The following is a 22,306-nucleotide window of genomic DNA, read 5'->3' as shown; positions in this document are numbered from 1 at the left end:
GAATGCCTCTTTGCACATATTAATTTGTTTTCCTTAAAAAAGCATATCTAAAAACCTATAAATAAGCAAAGATTTCCTTCTTAAGTTTTGACCAGTTGTACTAGACAAAAATAATTCTGCTTGAATTGACCAAGCTTATACAGTAAACCGCTGATGCTGTTACAAACCATATAATACTAGGGACTTGTCAACACTTGAAACGCTACATCTCTGCCCCTATTGCACTTCAGCGTAGACACTACCTACACTGACGGGAGGGGTTGCTATCAGTAATCCACCTCCCTGAGAGGTGGTAGTTAGAGCAACAAAAGAATTATTCTTTCAACCTAGCACTGCCTACAACAGGAGTTAAGTTGGCTTACCTATGCCACTCAGGGGAGTGGATTTTTCATAACCCTGAGTGACAGTCGACCTACTTTTCTAGTGTAGACCAAGTCTAGGTGTCCAACTTTTTACTCAAAATGCAACATCTATAGCCTCCCTCTCATATTCCTTTTTGATAGCTACAATTTGTCCAAACATGAATGTAATGAGGGTTCTTTAAACTACCTTTGGCAGAAATTTTGGAAATATTGTGGGCTCAGCCACTGAAAGACAGACTGATGATTAATTGGATTGATTTACCAGATACAGAGACCTCCAGCCGAAAAATCATGCTATGGATGCAGGATTCTGTAGTGTGAGGCACTGAAAGTCGCAGGCATTTCTTATTTTGAATTCAATTGGAAACTCTATAGTGAGAGGTCTCTCTCCCTGGAGGTACTCACGCTCAGAGAAGGCAGAAGCTAATCTCAGACTCTTGCTCATCTCTCTTCACAGAATGTACTATGCTTTTTGCAGACAAACTTGCCATACCAAGCTGCCATGCTTCCCAGTAAAGGCTAAACATTTGGTAAAGAACCCAAGTCACAAAACTGCAAAATTCCTGTAAAGTAATTTGCTGCATCTAACAGAGGTGTAAAGCCTCAGTTTTGGATTGGTGAATATAAAAATAAAATTGATGAAAAAAAAATCCTTGTAATGGTTGTGCAGGAGGGTTGTGGCACAGAAAAAGTAAATCAACTAACCAACTTCTCTGAATTAAAAATACTCAGTATTTGCAGAACACAGATTCTGTCAAAGTTTTTCAAAGCTTTGATTATCCTAGTGTCCTTATAAGTCTATCTTAACAATTACTTTATGGATGTACATACACAACCTCAGAACCATTTTTTCCACTCAGATAACCACAGGTAGTCTCCAGTTAAGTGATGGCTGTGAATGCCAGTCTCAGGGTAGAAATTGGCTCCAAATCTTCTGGCATTCATACCTAAGACTCTGGCAGGTAAAGACTGATCAAATCTAGACTTGTGTAACTGGTGTGGTATTTTACCTTTCTGACTAGTAAAAGTGAACTCTTTCTGCTTAGACCTACATAGCAGGGCTTTAGCTCAAAGCACGGCTTGAGTACTCAAACCAATACCATCACTGGATTGTAGGGCATCACCAAACTTTATCTTTGTATGGTATGAGAATAAACGTCATTTCATAGCACCCTAGCATGAAATATATTAGGGGGGGGATTTAGGCAAGGTTCACTTCTATTTAATATTTTACATAACAGACATTTTGGTAGACTTTTAAAATTATATTTTACTCTGTTATTTGCAGTATGGTCTTGGAAACCTAAACATACAACTTCTTCTACTACCAATTTACAGATACTCTGTTTAGGAAGCATTGACATACTTTGTTTTGATTTAAGCCCAAGCTAACAACTAAATTTTGTTTGCTTCTCTGGACATTTTATTTCAGCTTTTTTTTTGTTCAGATTAGGTGACTATAATGAACACAATATTGAGGTGGGAAAATACCACAGAATTATATGATGGCACAATATTTTAGTGTTAATTTCTATGCCATTCTTCATGCACCCTAACATTTGTTTTGACTGTCATTGTGCACTGCACAGGTGTTTTTACTTAAGTGTCCAAAACTACACCTTGATCTTTTTGCTGGCACTTTAAATTAATTTAGAGTCCAGCAATGAGAATACATACTTCTAGTTATTCTTACTAATTTGTTACCTTCATTTGTCAACAATGAATTTAATCAGCCACCAGGCTCCTCATTCATTTAACTCTGTTAAATCCCTCTAGAATTCCTCAGTCTTCTCTACTTTTGACTAACCTAATTTTGTGTTATCTGCAAATTCTGCAACCTCACTGTTCACCCTTACACCTTTAGCTTTCCACGAGTATAAGCTTTTTAAAAAGAGTCAGTTTCTCTCTTTTGGACCTCAACTGCAGCATCTTTGCTGTTCTCAACTCCTTTCCAAACATAGCTGCTAAGACCAACTTCCTGGCTCTCACTCTGACCACACCACTCTCTTCTTTGTGTATCTCCCGTGGTTCCCATTTATCCATTACATGAAACACAAGCTTGTCCTTGTCTCTAAGGCCCCTCATAATTTAGTCCCACCATGACTATCAACTCCCATCTTCGCTCTGCAAATAATGTCATTTGCCTACTTCTTCCAAAAGACTCCCCAACCATTACTTTACTACAAATAGGTAAGATCTCATGGGAACAAAATCTAATGGAAAAAGAAATTCAGGAGAGCTGTTTCTCAAAGAGACAATATTAAAAGCACAACAGCAAACTATCCCAATGCAAAAGAAAAATAGGAAGAATAGTAAGAGGCCCATATTGCTCAATCAGGAGCTCTTCAGTGACCTAAAAATCAAAAGGGAATCCTACAAAAAGTGGAAACATGGACAAATTGCCAAGGATGAGTACAAATTAAAAGCAAACATGCAGGGACAAAATGAGAAAGGCAAAGGCACAAAATTAGTCATCCCTAGCAAAGGACATAAGAGGCAACAAGAGATTCTATAAAAACCATTAAGAGAAAGAGAAAGATGAAGGAAAGTGTGGGTCCTCTGCTTAGTGGAGAAGGAGAGCTAAGAACAGATCACATCAAGAAAGCTAAGGTGTTTAACGTCCATTTTAGTTCAGTTTCTGGTTAATTAATATTAACAACAAGGAGGAAGCAATGCAAGCCAAATTAAGATAAGAATGGGTTAAGGAATATTTATGTTAGATGAATTCAGGAAAGTATGAGATGCACTTCACCCTAGGGTATTTAAGGAACTAATTGAAGCAATTTTGGAACCATTAGTGATTATCTTCAAGAACTCCTGGAGGACTGGAGAAGGGCAAACATACCATCTATCTCTAAAAGGGAACAAAGAGGATCCAGGAGATTATAGACCAGTCAGCCTAACTTCAATACCTGGAAAGATACGAGAACAAATTATTAAACAATTAATGTGTAAGCACCTAGATTATAATAAAGTTAAAAGTAATAGCCATCATGGATTTGTCAAGAACAAATCATGCTTAACCACGCTAATTTCCTTCTTTAACAAGAGTATTGGTCTGGTGGATGGGAGGAAGCTGTAGATATATATATCTTGATTTTAAAAAAGCTGTTGATGCAGTCCCAATTGACATGCTCATAAGCAAACTAAGGAAACATATTCTAGATGAGGTTACTGTAAGGTGGATGCACAACTGTTTGGAAGCTAATACTCAAAGAGCAGTTATTAATGGTTTGCTATCAAATTGGGAGGACATATCAAGAGGGGTCCTGCAGGGTCTGATACTATTTATAAGGCCCTACCTGAATTGCAGGATGATTGTCAAATAAATGATGCCGAGTTGCAAAGAAGACGTGGAAAATCATGGAAAAGTAATAACTGACCTTTATTAATTGCCATAATTTGGAAAAACCAAAGACGACCTATTTGTTTAAGAAAAATTTGCTGGAACAATATAAACACACAAGTATTATGTTATGACTGCCTTTTTTTTTTTTTTTGTAAATAACCAGACATTTTGCTGCAACAATATTACTATCATTAATGCAGAGGGCTGAAAGCTGCTATCACCTTGGATAAATGGGGTTCTACTGTACTAATGGGGAAAAAAGCATGTTGCAAACCACAAAATGTATGTAAAACTGGGGACTGTGCAAAGTAAGCTAATTAAAATCAAAACTGCAGTAGAAGCCTAATATTGCGGGAACCACAATTTCCACAATATTGCAAATTAAGTAGGGCCTTACCTATTTAATATTTTCATTAATGACATGGAAATGGAATGGAGAGTAAACTTATAAAATTTGTGAATGATGCTGAACAGGGAGAGTTTGCAAGCGCTTTGGTCAACAAGATAAGAATTCAAAACAACCTTGACAAAATTGTAGAACTAGTCTAAAATCAACAAAATGAAATTCAGTAAAGACAAGCACAAAGTTCTACACTTAGGAAGGAAACAAAATCAAATATACAACTAAACAAAGTGGAGAATAACTGGCTAGGCAGTAATACTGCTGAAAAGAATCTGGGGGTTACAGTCGATCATAATCTGAAGGAATCACTCTGAGGTATATTAACAGAGGTGTTGTAGGTGCCCTCTACTCAGCATTGCAAGGCCTCAGTTGGAGTACTGTGTCCAGTTTGGGGCACTGCACTTTAAGAAAGCAGTGGACAAATTGGAGATAGTTCAGAGGAGAACAACAAAAGTTATAAATAGTTTAGAAAACTTGATCTATGAGGAAAGGTTTAAAAAACCTGGACATGTTTAATTTTGAGAAAACACTGAGGGAGGAAACCTATAAAAAAGTCTTCAAATACGCTTAGGGCTCATAAAAGAGCATGGTGATCAATTGCTCTCCATGTCCACTGACGGGGACAAGAAGTCCCTTAATCGTCAGCAAGGAAGATTTCGGTTAGAGATCAGAAACACTTTCTAACTAACTATCAGAATAGCTAAGTTCTAGAACAGGCTTCCAAGGGAGGCTGTGGAATCCCCATCCTTGGAGGTTATTAACAACAGCTTAAACACCTCTTACGGATGCTCTAGGAGGTATACTTGGTGCTGCCTCAATGCAGGGGGCTGGACTAGATGACCTCTCAAGGTCCTCTCTGGGCCTACATTTCTATGATTCCATAATAATAAAGAGTAATTAAAAAGTTAAGTTTAGTCATACTTTATTGGTATAGTTAGTTTTAATCCCCTTTTAGGGATCCCACCATAACACATGAAGCCTGTGAGCCACCAGGTCTTTGCAGCAGCATATCCTAACACATATTTGTTCTGTTTTGACATCTGTTTCAGTGTCTGACAATGGGAGCAAACATCCTTTTGTTCACTTTTAAACATTTAGAGTGAGACTTTCAAGAGCTCTCTGAGTTGGGCTAACAGCTCCCACTCAAGTCATTGAGAGTTTTACTATCAACTTCATAGAAGCAGCATTAAGCAAACACTCGGTGCTTTTGAAAATATCCACCTTTTTCCCTTCTCCCCTCCCCCCTGAATTAACCTCTTGGTTTTTTACCTGCCATTATTCATTTTTCTGTTGAAAGTTATAAGGTGTTTTGATTACAAATATTTTGCTAGCTTTGAGAACATTTTAATTGTATTTTTGAGTACCCCAAACATGTATGTTTAATAGTAGCATGGAAACTAATCTCATTTTTAGCATTGCTGCTGATCTTTTTATGAAATACAAAATGTAAATTGGTCTAGCAAAATATAGTTTCCCACAAAGGCATCAACTTAAGTTTCAGTACTTTGGAGAGACAGGTTTCTGACTAGTTACCGAGGATCTCATAACCCAGGGTTTCTCAATCTTTTTCTTTCTGAGGCACCTCCAACATGCTATAAAAATTCTGTGGCCCACCTGTGCCACAACAACAGTTTTTCTGCATATCCAGTAGATTAGAAGACAGAGCTGGTGTTAGGGGGTAACAAGCAGGGCAACTGCCTGGGGCCCCAAGCCACAGTGGACCCCATGAGACTAAGTTGCTTGAGCTTCAGCCCCGCACGGCGGGCTCGGGCTTCAACTTTCTGCCCTGGTCCCCAGCAAGTCTAACGCCAGCCTTGCTTTCTGGTTTATTTTGGAGGACCACCTAAAACCTGCTTGTGGCCCCCTAGGGGCCTCCGGACTGCTGGTTGAGAAACTCTTGTCATAACCAACTAAATCATGCCCAGAACAGAAAAATCACATGGCTAACTGGCTTCCCCATTTTCTTTGTACATTTCATGATAGCAACAGTCCGCACAATTTCTGTGGGATTATCACACTTCTTGGGTTTGGCCTGCTGCCTTACCACACCCCTTGAGGCACACTATCATCACCCAGAAATGCAGAATCTAACATGCTTTATTTCTTAAGAGTATCATGTAGGGATGGTATTAACCAAGAAAGGTGCTCAACACTGCATAAAATGATTATGCAAATGTAATTCCTACCACATGTAGTTTATTATAGTTTGCTTATGCTGACAAGTTACTAATTGACTAATCACGTTTTAGACAGTAACATTTTGTGTTATTCAAAATTATGTCCATAAGAGCAATGTAGTTGGTTGTGACACTGTTTGGCTTAGCAAATAAGCCTGTATATTGAAGAGCTAGGTGAATTCTATTAAACTTTGAGTGTAATTGTCAACTCTATTGTTCCAAAAACATGAATCAGACCCCCAAAATAAAAAAAAAATTGACAGGTTCTTTTTATTTGTCTTCTAGTTTTCAAGTTTTTAGAGCATACTCTGGTCATCTGTTCAAGCTTCCGAAATCACTTTTTTTTTTTAAACTAAAGCTAAGATTATCATGTATTCACATGACCCCAGGAGCTGGGGCTTTAAGAAAACTACCAAATATCTCAGGAGCTGGCAAAACTACTTATGACACCACTCTCACTACTAACGCGGCAACAACAAACAAGATGAAAAGTTATCATAAGAGACAGGTTACCAATCTACAAACATGAGGTCTGAGCAAAGCCCATTGAAGTCAATGGGAATATTTCCATTGGCTTCAATGGTAAAGAATAATAAACTTAAAACAGTAAAGGAATGGGAAGGGAGAGAGGTGTAGTTTCCAAAAATGTCTTCTGTGGGGAGAAAGCATAAAAGGAGAAGACTCATAGCAGGCAGAAGAACATAGGAGTTTAGCTGAATATTTCAAAAGGAAGGCATTCTCTAAATACCTCATTAACAGAATTTGTTTCTAATTTCCATTTGGTTCAAATTGTAACCCTTCAAGTAAACTCAGTTCTACAAAAATCTTCTGAAGTACCTCACAACACACCCTTAATGTTGCTACAGGACGTCCTGGTCTACACTGGGAATTTACATTGGTATAGCTACATCGCTCAAGGATGTGAAAAATCCAAAGCCCCAAGAGAGGTATCTATACTGACTTAACCTCGTTGTAGACAGCGCTATGTCAACAGAAGAATTCTTCTGTGGATCTAACTACCGTCTCTCAGGGAGCTGGACTGCCCACGCCAATAGGAGACCCGCTCCTGTTGGCATAGGTGGCATCTACACTTAAGCACTGCAGCTGCCTGCTGTAGCATTTTAAGTGTAGACATACCCTGAAGCTAAGTATATTGCCCCAAAGATCATTTTTCCTGGAATGCATATCTAATAAATACTTTGCATGTATATAGTTCTTTTCAATCATAGGTCAAAGTGTTTCAGTCATTTATTTGTGTAATTTCTATAGCGGAAGTTGCTTACCAAAATATAAAGCATATTTTAATACACTTCTACCTCGATATAACACAACCCGATATAACACACGTTTGGATATAATGCGGTAAAGCAGTGCTCGGGGCAGGGAGGGTAAAGGGGGCGCTGCACACTCTGGTGGATCAAAGCAAGTTCAATATAATGCGGTTTCACCTATAACGCGGTAAGATTTTTTGGCTCCTGAGGACAGCATTATATTGAGGTAGAGGTGTATATTTAGTAAATGATAATGAAAACCACTGCACATTTATAAGAGTTCAACAGAAAAAAAATTTATTCTCTTGGACTTGAGAATGTATTAAATACTCAGAATCTGGGAACAGGTAGTTTTTTATTTATTGCAATGTCTATGCCCTTCACATATAAAAACACCACACATGCTTGTACTGCTATCTAAATAAAATCCATCAATCCCTCTGCCTCCACCAAAAAAAATGTTGGCAAGAAAAACCACCAAACTCTCAGAACTGCAAAGCTAGACCACCATCACAAAACAACACTCAACAGTACCTGGCACACTTTTGGTGTAACTGGACATCAGCAACTTGTTCTATATAAATTATAAAAACATTTTCAAAGTTGTTTACAAACATGAATATAAATAGGACATAGTGAAACATTTAGTAAGCAATAGTGTAAACCCAAGAGAAATTGATAAGAGGAGAGAAACAGGATGCAGATCACCAGGCTAAGGAGTTATTTGTACCCATACTCCCCAAAGTGGTCACCTGTTCTGGGTGCCTGCGTTACTAGGGTGCTTTGAACCTGAATTTCAGATTTGTTAAGAATCTACAGCTACCACTGAGGTAAAGTGGAGTTGTGGGTGCTCAGCACCTCTGAAATTCAGACCCAAAGCATCAGATTGGATACCCCAAACACGCAGGCACCTGCAACAGGTGGCCAATTCTGAGAGGGGGAGGGGGAGCTTGGTTTTAGCATCTGGTACCAGTGAACAGATAACGTTACAAGGAAAGGAGCTGCAGAGGCTTTCCCCAGACCTGAGGTGCAAGTGACATGGCCCTGGGCAGAATCTAGCCCAGGCGCTGGGAGGCGTATTACCATGGTAACAGAGGCCAAGGCACATTAGCAGACATTCCTGCAAGAGGGTGCAAGACTCAAGGGAACACACATAATCTTCCCCTCCCCCCCCCGCCAAAAAAAGATTACTAGGCAGCCAGGCAATGCATCCCTTGGGTCAATACCTCCTCGGCCCCATGAACTCCCTGCTAAGTTAGGCAGGCAATAGCAACACGCTGTTCACTTCCCCGTGCTGGTGACTCACTCAAAGGCTCAGACACACGGGGCTGGACGCAGAGGTGTGCAAGGAAGGAAGGCGCAGCGTGCCCTGGTGGTGGCCAATTAACCCCAGTGGGCTGATGTCCGGAGACAGGGGGGCGGTTGGACAGGGGGAGCAGGGAACGGCGCCGTCCCCCTTCCCCTACCACCAGACACGCAGAGAGGAACCGAGGCCTCTCAGCAGCCGCTCGACTCTAGCTGACTAACCGAAAGGGGGAAAATGGCGCCGCCCGCCGGGGGAGGGGCCGGTTCCGCCACACATCGGCTGCGGCGCACCAGCGCCTCCATCTTCTGTGTGGCGGCTCGCGCCGCTTCTCCCTGGGCGGCCGGCGGCGCTTGGAGCCCTGCGTGAGGAGGGAGGGAGAGCAGGGGCGGGCCGCGCCGCGCCGTGCCCAGAGCTGGCTCAGCCGTCCATCCCCTCACAGAGGGGTTCCCCGGCGCGGCGGCGTGGGTGGCGCGGTGGAGCAGCTCGTAGGGGGAGGGGAGCTGGGGAATCCCCCAGGGGAGGGGCCTGCTTGTAGGAGACCCCTGTGTGGGTGCTCGGATATGCACCCCCCCTCCCCCCGAATTTCAGAAGAGACCCTGGAGCCATCAGGAGGTGCTGCTGCAGGCATCTCTACGGCCCCCTCTCGGTACCTTGTTAGGTTCCATATGTTGTATTTACATTATAAATTAAAAGGGGCACCGATCTAACACGCTATGCCGCTTGCCATAAATTCAGATGCTAATACGATTTCTCCCACTCCCCCCGCCCCGCAGTAGACAGGAGAGGCCCTATAGAAGCCAGGCACTGCTGCAGATCATGTGTCTGAGGCTTAGACCCCATAGTGATTGTCGACCTGGGTGGGGGTGTCTAACAGGGGGCTCTAAAAGGTTGTTACCATAGAATGGTGGTTTTCAGTTTGTGATTGGTGGACCCCTGCAGGGCCGCAGACTGTCTAAGATTTCCAGTGGGGTCTGCACCTCCATTGGCAATTTGTTAGGAGTTCACAAATTAACAAAAGGTTAAAACCCACTGCCCTATAGCAACCAGGCACTACTGCAGATCATGTATCTGAGGCCTAGACCCTATAGTAGCTAGGCTCTACTACAGGTGGTGTATCTGGGGCTTAGACCCTAGAGAAACCAGGCTGTACTAAAGTTAGTATATGTGGGCTTTAAGGAAGGGTCCCAGTGGTTATGAGACAAAAAATAATGTGAAAATGATGAGCACCTAGGAGTGTGCAAAGGGTTGCCAAAGACACATAGCTCCATCTCAAAGTGATGCTTCACCTATGAGGTTTGATGCAAGATCTTTGCTTCTGGGCAAGTTTAAATGTCCCAAAAAGTAGATTTTCTGATGAGTCTCACAGGAAAACTGTTCCACAGCTTAATAGCTGTCGCCATCAGGAAGGTTTGGGGGATATTCAACTAAGATCTGGTTTACGTATGGATTTTGTACCAGTATAACTATTTTGGTTGGAGGTATGATACACCAGTAAAATATAAAACCCCTACTTTGGACACTTATTCTGACATAAAGATGGCATACTGACATACCTTATTCCCCTTCCTGTGTGGGAAAAAGCTATAGTGGTATAAGCCCACTTATACTGGTATAAACACAACCATACTATGGAATTGTACTTTTTAAACTAATACAGTTGAAGCGGTACAACTTCTGCATGCAGCCAAGTCCTAAATCAGGCGTCAGCAACGTTTCAGAAGTGATGTGCCGAGTCTTCATTTATTCACTCTGATTTAAGGTTTTGCGTGCCAGTAATACATTTTAAAGTTTTTAGAAGGTCTCTAATAGATATAAAGTCTATAATATATAGCTGAACTATTGTATGTAAAATAAATAAAGTTTTTAAAATGATTAAGAAGCATCATTTAAAATTAAATTAAAATGCAGAACCCCCCTCAGACCGGTGTCCAGGACGCAGGCAGTGTGAATGCCACTGAAAATCAGCTCGCATGCCACCTTTGGCACGCATGCAAGAGGTTGTCTACCCCTGGCCTAAATTTTCCCTCCAATTTAATCCCATGACTCCTAATTATACACTCTTATTAAACCCTAAACTCTGTCCTTGACATCTGCCTGTTTCAAATACTTGCATACTGCATCATGACCATTGCCTCTCCCAGGTGTCAATTAGGAAGATATACATATTTAGCTCCTTTAACCTTTCCTCATAATTCCATTCATCTGTCCTCTCCTCTGCACCTCCAAATAATTTGTGTTGCTTTTCTGTGAATTCCCTCCAGTGTCTCAACAACTTTCTAGCACAGGGAACAGGTTCCTAAAAGGGAAGCTTATTTTGTTACAGATTACTAGAATCAGAGTTACTTGGAAGCTGCCTACCTACTATCCCAAATAATATGTGATTTGTGACACTGCTACTGACATGGCTAAGTGGCTAGATGCACAGGGTTATTCCTGTCACTCCACAATCCTATGCAGAGTCTGTAAAATAGAATGAACAAAGATAACCAGAAAATATAAAATAAGAAAGTACATTATGTTTTGTGATTATTTTTTTTAGGATGTATAAAAAAGTAATGAAATGTTTTTTAAAGGCTTGTTTGGGATTGTGACTTCACAAGATTGTTAATCAAACAGTCTTTCTCTATAGATATAATTTTTCTTTTGTCATCACCTATTTAACTAAAACTCTTGTACAGTTGGCAGTCATGTAAAAATTTTACCGGGAACAATTGTCCTCAGAAACCAGTCTGGTGGCTGCACAACTGTATGTGCATTATAGTACATGTTATTATTTTCTTTGAAGGGGGTGGGGCTAGCATTCAACAAATTAATCCTTAAAGGGCTGCTTGAATCCTGACATAGAAATTAATCTTGAAGAAACGTTTCATCTTTTTTCCATAGCTCCCTCGTGTTCCCCCCATCCTGTTCCCTTCTGCCACCAATGGCATGCCCCAAAGGCACCCTCTCTTCCTGCTCCCTCCTATCAATACCCTATCAGCCCCTTCTGTTTGCCTCCTTCCTATGTCTTTCCCTCCTTCTGTCCCGTTTCTACCTCCTTCTCACACATCTTGGGGAGACTGTAAGATGTTACCACTCACAGCTAGCTAGCCAGCTGAGTGATCTCAACATCTCTTCCTTCCTGCTGGTGCCTACAATTGTATAGAAAGAGTTGAGAGCAGCCCAAGCACTAACAGTACCACAGTTGCAAAAGGCCAGCATTGCTGGTGGTGGTCGTTTTTAGAGCAAAAGAGTTACAGCAGAGAAGCTGAGATACTGACTGGGACAGTTCCCTCCCACGATAGATTTACAAATACCTAAACACCCCTGCCAAATCAGGCATTTTTGTCAAGTATTCTCCTGAAAAAGAAAAAAAAATCTGTGAAGTTGAAAAAGATTTAGCAGTCTTCCCCAATCCTTGCCTTCCACCGGAAGCTTTTACTTCAGTTCTGTAGTCCTCAGTTGAGTACTGTGGGAAATATACAGGAAAGGCAAGGATTAATATTCCTGATAATTCTAATATATAAATCAAGCAAAATATATTGGAATGAATGAGCATACCCATTGGCAACTACATGTTTCCAGAAGCCTGAGCAGTCTCAGTGTCACTTGAGTGCTTGTCCAATTAAAAGTACTATTCTTGCTGTTGGACAAGTCTCTTGAGTTCTTACTAAACTTCATAGGGACTTAAAATAATTCCAGGCTTTCTTTATGCATCACGAAGAACCAAAAAAGGGCACAAACATAGTTTCCCTTGGCAAGTCACCTTTAAGATACATAAGTCATTATGAAATGTCTCGTTGCTTTCGCAAACTGGAGTCTGCTGAAACCATAACACATACAACGTTTTACTTTTGAATAAGCCTGATTTTCTCTGTCATTTGTTTTCACTTTTATTGGTCTGCAGAACATAAAAAGTAAGAAAAAGATTTTATTTTTCCCTACATAGCATATAATTTACATCAGTCATCCCAGAAGGTCAGTACCACTGGGGTGTCATTTAAGCACAATGAATATAAAGTAATGAAGTTCTTGCCAGAGTAGATTGACATAACTTCTTAGAGAAAGAGAGAGTTTCCAAAGCATGTGGGGAAAACACAACGGGAGACCGAATGAATTCATCACACCACAAAAATGTCTCCATCCTGTCGACAAAGTCATTAAAGGAAAATGAACCATTGTTGCTCTAGACGTTTGCATTCCTTTGGCACAGTAATTTCAGTACAGAAGCATTGCACACATTGGAGAAAAAAATCTTTTTAAAAAGATAGTGTTCAGAATATGCAATAAAAGAAATCATCCATGTTTCAAAGAGGAGCCAGAGTCTCTACAGAACCCACAACTAATAAGGAACCATCTGCAGTAGGACAGAGTGGTCTCTTTTCCTCCTGCTAACAAGTCTAACCGAATGGCAACATGGACAATTCTTTTTGAATGACCTACAAATGATGTCCTCCTTTAATTACACCAACATTTCTACCTTTTGCTGAACCACGATGGCCCTCATTTTAAAGGTGCCTTATTGAGAGTTTTTCCCCCCACTCCTTTTTTGTAACTTACTTTGTTTGCTTTCACTAATGCTTTACAGTCTCCGTAGAAACAATCTGGGAGGAATGTGGGGATTAGAGAGGTTTGCTGTATTCAATTTTATTTAATTTTCTGGCAAAGGGTGTCCAAATTATAGAAAAATGTCACATGTGTTTGTAGTCAATTGTAACGTATATCAGTTTCAGGTGCTAGGTTTTACTTCTAAATACAGATTTTTCTCATCATAGGAACACTAAAGTAAGAACGGCCAACATGCAGTGTATAATATCAAAGGTAGTTCTAGAAAGCTGCAGCAGAATTGTTCATGTATGTGTCCCTTTATACAAGAGCAGTTCCACAGTAAGGTAGAGTCCTCTGAATTGACAGACTGGTGGAAAGAGAAACATGCAAACTAAGAATATCTTATTGCCCTTATATAAATCCATGGTATGCCCACATCTTGAATACTGCGTACAGATGTGGTCTTCCCATCTCAAAAAAGATATACTGGCATTAGAAAAGGTTCAGAGAAGGGCAACTAAAATGATTAGGGGGTTGGAATGGGTCCCATATGAGGAGAGATTAAAGAGGCTAGGACTTTTCAGCTTGGAAAAAAGGAGACTAATGGGGGATATGATAGAGGAATATAAAATCATGAGTGGTGAGGAAGAGAAGTGAATAAGGAAAAGTTATTTACTTGTTCCCATAATATTGTATAAGAACTAGGGATCACCAAATGAAATTAATGGGCAGCAAGTTTAAAACAAATAAAAAGAAGTTCTTCTTCACACAGAGCACTGTCAACCTGTGGAACTCCTTGCCTGAGGAGGTTGTGAAGGCTAGGACTATAACAGGGTTTAAAAGAGAACTAGATAAATTCATGGAAGTTAAGTCCATTAATGACTATTAGCCAAGATAGGTGAAGAATGGTGTCTCTAGCCTCTGTTTGTCAGAGGGTGGGGATGGATGGCAGGAGAGAGATCACTTGATCATTACCTGTTAGGTTCACTCCCTCTGGAACACCTAGCATTGGTCACTGTCGGTAGACAGGATACTGGGCTGGATGGACCTTTGGTCTGACCCAGTATGGCCATTCTTTTGTTCTTAAGCCATCATCTTGATTATCAAAGCCTCATAGGAATGTAAAAAGAATGAGGCATACTTGTGGCACCTTAGAGCCTGACAAATTTATTTGGGCATAAGCTTTCGTTGGCTAAAACCACTGCATGCATCTGATAAAGTGGGTTTTAGACCACAAAAACTTGTGCCACAAGTACTCATTCTTTTTGCTGATACGGACTAACATGGACTGAAATCTGTCATAGGAATGTGTTACAGTGGAAGCCACTTCTTTTTCACCAGTTGCTTTGAAAAGAATAAGAGACAAATCATTAAACCATTTTAAACAGCTTCAGTAAGAAAAAGTTACCTTTAAAAGATACATCAGAGCAGAGAATTTACATAAACTGAACAGTGCGGGGAGTTGAGAGTGGGGGAACCATATGCCAGCAAACACCACTTCACACCTGCTAACTACTACAAATAAGTTTGCAGACAACAGCAAGCATGCTGCTTATCCATCATTTACAGTCACTGAAGTGCAGTGAGCTAAATCCGCTCACTCCCTGGCAATTGTCCCCATTAACTGGGCGTCCTGTTTATTAGGGTGCTGATTAAAGTGTGCTCTATAATATAATAGGTGTAGTTGCCAACTTTTATTCGGTTCTGGTTCATATGGATAAAATCATGAGAGCAGACCAGAACGATGTGAAAATGATGGTGTATTTTGTGCCAAAAGGGAATAAAGGATGGAAACTAAAGATCTGGAGCATTTTGGAGGAAACTAAAGATTTGCAGACGCAGCATTAGATAGCACAACATGTTGTTATGACAGATCGGTTGTGTTGTGTAATCCAGATATGGCCTAGAGCAGTGGTTCTCAAACTAGGACCGCCTCTTGTGCAGAGAAAGCCCCTGGTGGACCAGGCCTGTTTGTTTACCTGCCCCGTCTGCAGGTTCTGCCAATTGCAGCTCCCACTGGCTGCAATTCGCCACTCCAGACCAATGGGGGCTGCAGGAAGCGGCGTGGGCAGAGGGACATGCTGGCTGCTGCTTCCCACAGCCCTCATTGGCTTGGAGTGGTGAACGGCAGCCACTGGGAGCTGTGATCTGCCAAACCTGCAGACGCGGCAGGTAAACAAAGTGGCCCGGCCCGGCAGGGGCTTTCCCTGAACAAGCAGTGGCCCTAGTTTGAGAACCACTGGCCTAAAGCCTCAATTTGTAATTATTATGTTACATACATACACCCTCCCTGCTATCAGCCCACATGCCAAACACATACACAATAAGCAACATACTATTGCAGTGAAAGCAAATAGCAAAAGCTAAAGTTGCAGCTGTAGTCCAGACTGACATTGTTGATCTCAGGGAATCCATTGGAGACAAGGGCATTCAGAGACCTAATGCTTATGCACTGCCACCTGCTCCTTTCCCGTATCTAGCTCCCTGCCACTCCTCAGCTTGCACAAGATGTATCCTGCACAAGATGTACTGCCATGGTCTCCACATAAAGTTCAATGTGGGGAACTTAGAGAGGTGCTGAACAATTTTTATAGTGGGGGTGCTGATGAAGGAAACCAGGTATTTGGTGTTTGTTATTACTACTTTAAGACAAGGGATGTGGTAGCACCCATAATTCCAGTACCACTGGGAACCTGTGTACATTACTGTATACTTAATCTGAAGTAAGGACTTGTCTACAACTTGGAGTTAGACACAATTCAGTTAACAGTGGCCAACAACCAATATTGCTGCACCAGTGAAAACAAATATCATGATTTGCCCTAACTGAGTATACAGTGTTCCAAGCAAACGTAGCTTTCCTTGTTTGCACTGGTGCAGTTGTACCAGCAGCTGACTCCCAAGTACAGACAAAGCCTAACTTACTCCAATTTGCCCCAAAGATTTACAAATCTGCTCAACCTCCTGATTTTAGCTGCTTCCTGAACTGGTCTCACTAAGGTGTAGCAATTTCCTGATTTGGAATGCAAAGAAGATGCTTTAGATTTTATCTCTAGGGATAGAAGTACTCTAGAGAGATCTCTAGGATTAAAAAGCCCCAACCAGGAGGGCTCAAATGTTGAAGAATAAAGCCTGGTGCATAGTCCCCCTACTTGCCCATACATCTGGAGCTATGACTAAAGCAAAAGTGGAATGCTGTAGCTAAACTGTGGGCAGTAATCAGGCAGCACCACCCAGGGCTCCCTAGCTAGGGAGGAGCAAACATAGCTAGCCAGAGTTCCTTCCAACCACAGAGCATGGAGCAGCCCAAGCTAGGAGCCCAGCTAGGAGATGTGCCAAAGTCAGCCAGAAGCATAGCAATTATTATAATAACAATTTAAGTTCTGGTAATCAGGGCATTTGCTGGCTTTTATGTAAGTGAAGTAAAAGATATTAATCAAATATACACTTTAGAATATAATGTAGGTTGAACAAAACTTTCAGATTTCAGAATCTTCAGCCTTAAAAAATAGGGATTTGGAGACAGACTTTGCCCCAGAGAGCAGCTGGACTCTGAGCCCTTGTCATTCCCAACTCATGCATCTGGCTTGCTATAGACCCTGGCTGTGGGCCTGTGATGGATGCGGAGAATAAGCCAAAGGACTCAGCTCCCCCCTGCTCACAGAAGCAGAGTCGCATAAAGCCCTATTACTTCTTTCTGGCTTGTGTTTAGTATAATGAAAATTTCCAGAATTAAGCACATTCAAAACAGTAATTTTTGGAAGCACAGGAACAGTGCCGAGAAGTTGCATCAAATTACTCCTGGGTTTCAGAGTAAATAACATCAGCCACAAAGTTGCTAAGGATTTAATTTCCTCAGCGTCCTGAAACAAATTAATGTTACTTGACCATGCAGAGTAGACAGAACGCTGAGTCTACAGTCTCATCTTCCCAAAACATTTATTTCTTTAATTCTGATGTCAGATGGTGTTCTGTGTCCATTATATTTCAGATAAAAATGTGTTGATTAGCTTTGATGGAGAGAAGCAATTTTTTTCCTTGATAAATGTTGAAATTTTTAGGGCCAAATTGCACCATTAAACATAAGACTACAGCTCTCCTTGACTTCACAAAGAGTTGTGCATGTGTATCTAAGGGGAATAACTTGTCCCTTATGTTTTAGATTTCAGCACTAAGATTCCAGCGTAAAGTACCCTGTGGACTATAATGCACAGCATACTATTACAGATTTCTGCCTTTCTTTTGGATATAAATCACTGCCTTTAACAAAGCTCCTGAGAATATTCTTCCGGCTTTTCTAAACAGTCCTTTTGTTTACAAGGTGCTCCTCACGTATAGCGCTTTGAGCATTTATGTAACTGGGAAACAGAATAGGATACATTTTAGTTTTGTGCTACTCCACCCCCATTTCCATTCTGCCAGTTTCAATTCAGCGCCATGGTACAATGATAACAGGCACTTTAGAAATGCTGTTGAACAGATTAGATCAGGGGTTGGCAACCTTTCAGAAGTGCTGTGCCGAATCTTCATTTATTCACTCTAATTTAAGGTTTCGCGTGCCACTAATACATTGTAACATTTTTAGAAGGTCTCTTTCTACTAGTCTATAATATATAACTAAACTATTGTTGTATGTAAAGTAAATAAGGTTTTTAAAATGTTTAAGAAGCTTCATTTAAAATTAAATTAAAATGCAGAGCCCCCGCCCTCTCCAGACCGGTGGCCAGGACCCAGGCAGGGTGAGTGCCACTGAAAATCAGCTCGTGTGCTGGCTTTGGCACGCGTGCCGTAGGTTGCCTACCCCTGGATTAGATGAACAGATTAAATTAAAAAAAGTATAATTTTAAAATTGTGAACAGGTCAAAGTGTTGCTTTAAATCTATCAAAACCTGCTTTGTTTGGGACTGACTACATGAGCTGCCCCATCTCCTTTCTCATGAACCAGTGTAATAGCTGAGATCAGTTGAGGCATTTTTATTGACAGTCTCCAGGACTTAAAGCAGGGCATAGCCAGTCGAGAATGCTGGATTCTGGAATATTTTCTCCTCTGGTCTTCCATCTGCTCTATATTATCAAGGAATTTACGCCATATTTGTCACAGATTAGCTGAGGGCCTATGGTTCCTCAGAGACCAATTCTTTTGGTCTTCAGGGCATGATGTAAGACTCATCTATTCACTCAGGCATTTGGGGCTAAGGAAGTGAAGAATGAGTACAAGAAGTTTATGGGGCTGTGTTGTGTAAGTACTGTGGTCCATATAGTGGGTTGTCCTGTCTCTGACAGAGGCAGCTATCAGCTGCTACAGAGGAAGGTGGAAAAAATTCCATAGAGGATAATTCTGCAATAAACTGCTGCACTGGATATTTCTTCCTAATCTTCATAAATTGGTGGCTGACTTATGCTGTGAAGCATAAAGGTTTATATATCCTTTAAAATATTTTAGTCTTATTCGATGTAATTGTGGATATTCTCATTATCTTAAATATTGACTTTCAGGGCATGCTGCAGCTTAGTAGATATTTGAAAGTATGTGGGTCTTGATGGTGACTAAAGTTAGTGGGAAGATTTGGAGGGATTGTTCATGAGGCTAGCTGCTTGTTCTAGATATTTCCTGATTTATTTCTGGTGGTAATTTGTGTGAAAACTATCTAGACTGCTAAATAGATGCCTTGTATATGTTTAGACTTCCACAGATGGAATTTTCAGTGGGAGTTGGGGCCCCTAACTCCCTTACCTTTCTTTAAAAATCCCAGCCTAAATAATTATGTAAGTAAAATATAAATGTCTAATCTGTTTTTAAATCTTACTCAGCTCCTGGCCTCAAGGATATTTGATGTCAGTGAGTTCCATGGGTTGATTATGTGTTATGTACAAAAGAAAAAACCATCTTGTATCAGTTTTTAAAGCATTGCCTTTCAATTTCATTGACTGTCACCTTGTAACCCAGGGTTCCTTCAACCCAAAGCTCTTGGTAACTTTTACTCTATGTGAGGTGGTGTCAGGAAATAAGTCAGGGGAGACACGGCTATCCGACCAACAGGTGGCTGGCACAAACAGGACAACACAAGAGTGCTTTCACTTAAAGCTAAACTTTACTTAGTCTCAAGCACTTATACACATCTGCAACAGATGAGTAAAACACCCCCAACCCTTGATAATTACCAAAGCCGAGTGTGGCTCTCGAGTGACACAACGGCAGGCTTTCAGTGGCCAAATCTTCCGTCTGCCGGTGGGGACTGCAAGATGTATCCAGAGCGAGAGTCCAAACAAGTCCCAAAAGAGTTCAATTACCTCAAACTTTTCCCCCTTATTTATACATTAGTAATAGAATGACATGTCCCTTACAGAAAACTGGTTAAGTAAGCAGTTTCAATGGTCAAGCAAGAGGTTCCTTCTGATTATTGATTAACCAGGAGTGGGTTTTTCCAGAGTTTGCAGCCTTGGGGCCCCAGTAGACATTCCTGGGGCACATCCTTCTCTTCTAAAATGCATGTATCAGCAACTTCAACACAATTCTTATCAGGAAGGATGCGGGGTCAAGCTGCCCTTTCTGTGACACCCAACCCCCCCCCCCCTCCCCTCCTGCCTTGGTTAACCTGAGATTGCTGACTAGGCTGTTTTTAGCAATAAGCCATGGTGGTTTCAGGCACTTGACTGGTTTGCCAAAATCTCCCCGTACACCCTTGTTCTTGTGTTAGCTTAGCTTTGCCACAATAGCAACACTAAATGCAAAAAGGAAAACTCTCATCGTGACCCACTTCTTCCATGATGCTTTCAAGAAACTGGCCAACTAATAATGAAGAGGCTGAGGGGTAGTAGGGTCTAGTAGATATGAATTTAATAAAAACAAAAACCAATCCCAATATATATACAAAACTGTATATGATATGTATCAAAACTGTACCTTCTGAGTTTGTATCCTGCTATCCCACACTGTATATATTGCCTGCCTTAAATCAAAAGCTCCTTGGGGCTGGAACTGTCTTCCGTGTGTGAGTATACACCACCTAGTACATTGTGGCCTATGTGTGTGTGAACTTTACCTAGCACATTGTGGCCACTACTGGAATCCAAATAATAAAAAATATCCAAGAACCAGGTGTGGGGGAAGAGGCAGGACATAGAAAGCGCAGGAGCGAGAAACAGAAAGAAAAGGAAGAAACACTAGTGGGAAGATGAAGGGGAAAAACATCTGACAGGCTGTTGACACAGTGAAATAAAACTATGCTAGACTTTGAAATAGCCACTTTGTGTTCTTTGGTTCTCAGTGGCGGGAGCTCAAGCGACTACAGTTATGAGTGCAAGTACAAAAACCTATATGAATAGTGTGGTGATCAAGGAATCATGGAGAAGATAAATGGGTCAATGGAAGAGATCAGTGGTCTTATCTGATATGGCAAATCATCTGCTCCTTCAGCATTTTTACACAGAGAATTTCCAGGACTTTCAGTGGGAGTTAACACGTGAAATACAAAAGGTTGAAATTGGCTGAAATACAATAAGGTGAGGTAAGGATAGAGGATCATCACCCAACATTCTCTTGTTTTACATTCAAAACCCCTGACTCTCAAGTAGATTTTTTTGGTTAACTGAATTTCATGTATTATAATGACAATATGAAGAAAATGTACATCAGAACATCCATACTGAATCAGATCAATGGCCCATCTAACCCAGTATCCTGTCTTCTAACAGTGACTGGAGCCAGACGCTTCAGTGGGAATGAGCAGAACAGGGCAATTTATCAAGTGATCCATCCCCTGTTGTCCATTCCCAGCTTCTAGCAGTCAGAGGTTTAGATAAATCACACTTGGCAGCTGATAAACCCTCCACATTGAGTTGTAACATGCATAGAGCTGGACCAACGACATAGAAGTCACCAAGATGCATGTTGAGGTTGTCAGTGACAACAATGCTGGGGTTCGTTGGGCTGGTGCTTGTGGAATTCGGTTCGCTGGTTGGATCATTAGCTTCCCTGACTGCTGTCAGGCACTGGCAGGTGGCACAACAAGGACCCTGATCCATTGCCCCCAAACCACCAGCTGCACATTTGCCATCACCTTGCCCATTATGGTCTCATCCAGTCACTGGGGCCTTCGTGATAGCCCTTTGTGCATCTGTGGCGCAACAGAGATGATGACGCACATTGTCAATGAATGCCTGCTGACTGGGTTCAGCAGTGGCCTAGAAGAACTGCATCATGCCACTGAAGATGTCATTGCTTGGCTACACGACTATGTACATGCTAAATAAAAAGTTTAGCGACACCAAGATTATGGGTTTGCATCCCTGACCATCTTGGATAAAAGCCATTGATTGACCTACCCTCCATGAACTTCTCTTATTCTTTTTGGAACCCAGTTATACTTTTGGCATTTACAGCATCCCCTGGCAATGAGTTCCACAGGTTGACTGTGCATCATGTGAAGAAGTACTTCCTTGTGTTAGTTTTAAACTGCCTACATATATTATATGAGAAAGACTTCATATAAGGGAAGTCAACAGAATTATCCTGGTGTAAAATAGGTGTAAGTCAGGAGAACTGCTATCCTTAATAGTTCTGAAAAGTCTGTCATGGAAATACCTATTAAAATAACTAATATGAGAATTATTTAATCACTTGATTTCAATGACTGTTTTGAGCAATTACATCTCATTGTATCTGTATAATAAAATTCAGGCGGGAGAATGAGAAGAATGAGTCTAGGAACTAGGAGAACAGAAAATCGTCCCCAGATCTAACTAACTCACTGTGACCATGAGCGAGCAACTTAACTTCTTTATCTATCAGTTTCCCCATATTTAATTGGTGTTGATAATATTTACCTATCTGACAAGCGTGTTTTGAGGCTTAATTAATTTTTGTTATGAGACCTGTCTATTTAGCTATCTCAGATATATAAAAGACCTT

The 22,306-nt window shown here is 41.1% G+C and overlaps 1 protein-coding gene across 10 annotated transcripts in view; it reads right to left on the bottom strand.

The window, feature by feature from the left end:
- The window catches only part of SUPT3H (SPT3 homolog, SAGA and STAGA complex component), a 524,342-nt gene extending 515,240 nt beyond the window's left edge, over positions 1 to 9,102 (bottom strand). For 5 of the 10 annotated variants that reach the window (XR_007774028.1, XM_050950866.1, XM_050950865.1 and 2 more), the window contains exons 1-2: positions 8,869 to 9,102; positions 8,097 to 8,136 (exon numbers count right to left, since the gene is read on the bottom strand). Coding sequence is in view for 1 of the 10 variants with exons in the window: in XM_050950860.1 (XP_050806817.1) it covers positions 3,208 to 3,210 (3 nt within the window). In the remaining 9 variants the exon portion in view is untranslated. Of the gene's footprint in view, positions 1 to 3,207; positions 3,275 to 8,096; positions 8,137 to 8,788 lie in introns of all 10 variants that reach the window. The other 5 variants (XM_050950860.1, XM_050950863.1, XM_050950870.1 and 2 more) reach the window with 5 other exon arrangements.
- Between the last annotated feature and the right edge of the window lie 13,204 nt (positions 9,103 to 22,306).

The sequence above is a fragment of the Gopherus flavomarginatus genome, chromosome 4 (genome assembly GCF_025201925.1).
Source record: "Gopherus flavomarginatus isolate rGopFla2 chromosome 4, rGopFla2.mat.asm, whole genome shotgun sequence".
NCBI lineage: Eukaryota > Metazoa > Chordata > Testudines > Testudinidae > Gopherus > Gopherus flavomarginatus.
Note: the sequence above shows the minus strand (reverse complement) of the source record. Positions and strands in the feature narration are given on the sequence as shown.